This window comes from Grus americana, chromosome 2, assembly GCF_028858705.1.
Source record: "Grus americana isolate bGruAme1 chromosome 2, bGruAme1.mat, whole genome shotgun sequence".
In the NCBI taxonomy this organism is placed as follows: domain Eukaryota; kingdom Metazoa; phylum Chordata; class Aves; order Gruiformes; family Gruidae; genus Grus; species Grus americana.
This window is the reverse complement of record NC_072853.1, coordinates 117,549,885-117,554,851: the sequence shown is the minus strand read 5'-3', so window position 1 is coordinate 117,554,851 and position 4,967 is coordinate 117,549,885. Positions and strand designations below refer to the sequence as shown.

The window sequence follows — 4,967 nt, the reverse complement described above, 5'->3', positions numbered from 1 at the left end:
AAACGTATCTGCAGCAATTAGAAGGTATTAATATTTTAAATATACTGTATAATACACCACAGCTTTACAGAAGGCATTTACATTTTAGGGTAAAAAGACTGAGATAGGATTTGGGGGTTCACACTGCATCCTCAAATAGCTCAAATCCACTCAACCCATAAAGAAATTACTCATTTCCTTGAAATGCCTGCAAACACATTCTTAAATCTTGCAATATTTCCATTTTTTTTTTTGGTTTGCTCAGCTCATACCTCAACTAGAACAAAGCACATGAGATGCAGAGTTAAGATGTAATTAACACTTGCCCTCAGTATTAATATGCCCGCACAGCTAGCCTTTTTGTAAAGAGAGGGCTTTTTCTTTTTGTTATGAGAAAGGAAAAGAGCCTGTGATTGAAACTTCAGTTTGCTTTAGAGCAGTTTCAGGTTCACTGTCTATCCTAAGATAACGTAAAGCTCCAAGTTTAGGCTGGATCAAATAGCGCATTGCTGCATAAACACTATTGCTAGCAGGTAAGAGATCACAGAATCATAGAATATCTCAAGTTGGAAGGGATCCATAAGGATCGTCGATGGCAGAAACAAACAATAACCACCCCCTTTCAGTTGCGATACCATTTTCTTTCAGACTTACCTTGGTTTTAACACCTTCAGGGCATGTCAGAAGCCCCACTATAACTACGTGTATTGTAATTCATCTGATAGGTAGTAACTGAACTGAATTACTGAATAAAAAGAATCTTTCATTTTAGGATTGTAAAGTACATTTTTAATTTAAAAAGGAAAATATATTTTTCCCTTCACCCTTCCCCCACCTTACCCTCTGAAGGGGGGAAAATATGCAGGAGTTTAACGTCAATACAAAAAATCATTCACTATGCGAACATAACTACCTGCTACAGATTCAGGAGGAGAATAGAACTGCCCATCAGAGAGGACTCCCGGGTGAAGAAGAGCTGCTCGTTCAGAAGCATCCTGTGCCATCAAAAATCCTAAAAGGAAAAAAAAAAAAATCCCAAAAAACCAAATCCTTAATGCTGTCACATAGCATCCTAAAGATCAAGTACTGATGAAGCATCTTAAAGATTGATGTTAGATTGATATTAGCATTCCTAACAAGTTACTTCTATAAGTAAATATCTCATGGAAAAAAAGCAAACTGTTTATTTAACATTTATGTCTTCTATATAATTTCAGGCAGCTAAGGAGACACACTCTGGCAAAACAGAGGTACTGTACACATGAATTAAGGAATCCTTCCTTCTCCTATGTGCAATTGCATGATTAGGATGCCATATGTAAATTCATCAATATCCACTGGCTAACTAAAACTCTGAAATACTTTAATGATCAGTGAGTTGCCACACATAACCAATGAATTATTTTTTCACTTTGCCACTACAAGACTCCTCATGAATGGCTTTCACTTATCTGTCTCAACATACCCAGTTACTGCAATCTTCAACTCCTTTTGGCTCAATTTCATCTAAAATCAGGAAAATGATTTAGAAATTACATGGGGCTATTCTAGAGTGTTTAATACAGGACAAAACCCAAAAAGGGTTAGTAGAGAAGCTAATTCATCTCATCCTTACTGCCATTCACAGGTCTTCTGATAATAACAGGGCAACGATGGCATTTTAGGTCAACATAAGGCTATTGAACTTCCATCCTTTACTCTCTGCCACATGAAGACTGATGGGGAAAAAAAAAACCCCACCTTGTTTTACTGAATCAGGAGAGCTGAGGTAGCCAGCAGTTATTTTTTTTTAAAAAACCCCCCTCTTTCCAACTCAAACTACTATCTCTACATATCAATCTATCTTATTAACCAGTTCAAAGTTTGACTTGGTCTTAAGCGTTTTTTCCAACCTAAATGATTCTCTGATTCTTTTATTCTATGAAGCCTCCAAGGAGACAACTGCTTTACTTATATTTCCATTCTGTCCAAAAGAGGAAGGTAAATCTCCATACTTAACAATGAGTCACAAGATACTAGAAGACATACGCTGGGTGGATTTTAGATTTAAATCCTGCTCACAAAAGGAAACTTTTAGAGCTGGAAATCTTCTTCAGTGGAAAGATAGTTTTGCTTTTTTTTTTTTTTTAAGTTACAGACAAAACACCCAAATTATGAGCACTGTTGCATTAGGCAGAAAGTTGGTGTGAGTAGGGTTGTTTGTTTTTAAAAAAACAAAACAGTAAGGTGGAAAAGAGTCAGTTCCCACTCCCTCTAAAGAGGGGAGAGAAAAATACCTGGTCAAAAAGCAAAAACTATTAAAATCTGCCTTCATTATCTGCCTAGATTTAAGAGCAAATAAGGCACTATATAAGTACCACCACACAACACAATACAATCATGCCTATCATTTGTCTGACTTAATTGCTTGAAACCAGCATTTTCCAGTGAAACCCCGTCCTTTTGGGAAACAGAGTTCAAATAAAAAGCATACTTTTGAATAAATACCACCTATTTCAAAGAATGAAGAAAGTATCATTGACTCCCTCAGGGGTTTACAAATAATATCTCAATTTTATGACTATGATCATCAAGTATGTATTTACATGTCTATGTATCAAATACTTTGCCTATGAATATTCAGTGTAAAACATGCAAAAGTCTCTGAACTGGACAGATTTCTTATCTATTGAGATTAAAATGTGATGCAGCTGTACTTCCTCACCCCCTCAAAAAAAAAAAAAAAAGAGTACCCTGAGTTTCCTTTTGTCTAGGAAAAACCCAATGTACTAATTTAACCAAATTCTTTTTTTTTTTTTCTTTCTTGGAGTGGTAGAAAAGAAGAGAGAAGGGATCAAAGCAGAAAGACTGCATTTCAGAGCACTAAAAAAATGGAGGCATCCATGCCTGTGTAAAGTTTTCATTTTTACATAACATGCAAACCTGCCCTTCCAACACAGTTTCAGACTGTATTTCAGATAGTGATGCATAATTGCTGTATAATTACTCTCCTGCTGTTGAAACTAACAAAACATCTGTAGCAGAAATCTATGCTTGCTTTTCCTCACCACTCAAGCAATATTCTCTTTCAACTAAATCGGTGGGTTTCCTCCATTTAGTTGAATACATTGAGCATCAGATGACCTGCTGCCTCATCTTGAGGAGGCTGAAATTTGTACTCTCTCTGGTCTCATTCTGTCTGTGCACGAAGGAGACTCTCCACAATACTTCTTTGCTTTCCCTTTTCCTCCTCAAAAGAAAAGTTAGTGACATTGAGTTAGTTATTGTGCCTACTCTTCCTAGAAGAGGAAACAGCAACTTATTCTATGCATTACCCAAAAAAGAAAATTTTAGAAGCCCAAGTCAGTTAAATTTTCATGTCTTAGGCATACAAAATTATATATGTCCCTAAGTGCCTGACAAATTACCAATCTGACCCTTGTAACTTTTAATTCTACCTCCCTAAATTAATTCAAAACCCACTTAGTTGAAGGCATATGGTCCTTTCCACAAAAAGAAAAATTATGCCATATAATTTAATTTTTCCCACAGTTCTTTAAATTTTGAGAAGTTGAAAGAAGCGTTCTTGTGCCAGATAGCAGGGGATCAAATGTTGCTAACTGCAGCGATTGAAGGGATATATCAAAAGCTTACTGTTTTCTTCTTCAGCTTCTTGCGGTAACACTTTGAAGTCCAAGAACCAAGTTTCAATCCAGGCAAGTATGAAGGATATGATGGGCAGCACGTAGCCAAAAGCACCCTGTGAGAACAGCTTGAAGGAGACAAAACCACACAACGTTACAGAAATTACCCTGAAGAACCTTGCTTTCCAGAAAGCAACAAAGTAAAACAAACATTTGATTAGAATATGTACCTGTGAAATAATTACTTTTGCTAATAAAAAGGCACTGGTCACTGCTGTTGTAAACTGAAAGAGACAGGGTAAAAACAGTTAAGACTAATAATTGGATTTACTTTCTCGTTTCTGCCATTATCTATCAGTTGCAACTTTAAATATTTACCAACAACAGCAAGATCATAGATTAATAAAACATAGCAAGTATGATACAATTAACTTAATGTGCTATTAAAATAACCATCTTAATATTGATAACTTTTAATACAGACATCTCCAAATGTTGATTTCCACATAGCAGATAAGCAGTTTAGATGCTACACAGATGCTAAGTTATATAAATTGTGATCTTACTGTATAATGAAAATGCAGTATTTTATTCACCAAGTCCCTTAAAAAAAAAAAAAATCTATGTATTTGGGAAAAAGCAAACAGCACATGCTTTTCACTACCATCCAAATCAAAAGATCCATTTCAAATAACAAAACATCTTTGCATGAGTAAATTTTAATTAGTATTTTAATTCACGTAATGGTATAGTGAAAAATGAATCACTGAAGACTTAATATTCTCTGACATTTAAAAAATGGTAGGCTGTGTAAAATGTCTGAAAAAAGCCCCAAAAAAGCAGTGGACAAGTACTGTTCAGTTAAGCAAGGCTTCTAACTCTGTTAGTGCATTTGAGTCCAACAATTCTTTAAATAACAGCAGAACCTAACTAGCTTCTGGTAAGCACAGGTAGGATTTTAAGATGAATGGTTTCTGCAAAATCTTCAGTGAAATTTTATGTACTTATTGCTTACCACCACAATGGGTTCACTCTCACCACCTCACAACCAACTGCATCAAGTTGGAGGATGTAATTGGAAGAAATCCTCTAAAGCTATACAACTAAGAATAAAGGATTCTGAGAGGCGAGCACTTAATAAACAGTCAGAGCAGCAGTTATATTAGTTATGTGTTTGTGTCATGCCAGTAACAATTTCAAAAAAATCAGGATGTAAACAAACTGCATGCTACTCACTTGAAAGTTATAAATGAACACATTCTACATGCACCAACCATGGTGTAAGGGAAAAAAAGTCTAAGATTTACAATGCACTAAGCCAGCAATGTGCCTATTGTATGACAATCTATAGTATTAACTGGTAGA

The 4,967-nt window shown here is 35.5% G+C and overlaps 1 protein-coding gene across 3 annotated transcripts in view; it reads right to left on the bottom strand.

Annotated features, from left to right (window-relative positions):
* The window catches only part of STARD3NL (STARD3 N-terminal like), a 33,623-nt gene that overhangs the window by 2,127 nt on the left and 26,529 nt on the right, over nucleotides 1–4,967 (bottom strand). For 2 of the 3 annotated variants that reach the window (XM_054814923.1, XM_054814924.1), the window contains 3 exons: nucleotides 3,833–3,886; nucleotides 3,613–3,730; nucleotides 893–991 (listed from right to left, as the gene is read on the bottom strand). In XM_054814923.1, coding sequence (XP_054670898.1) covers nucleotides 893–991; nucleotides 3,613–3,730; nucleotides 3,833–3,886 — 271 coding nt within the window. The remainder of the gene's footprint in view (nucleotides 1–892; nucleotides 992–3,612; nucleotides 3,731–3,832; nucleotides 3,887–4,967) is intronic. The other variant, XM_054814925.1, reaches the window with a different exon arrangement.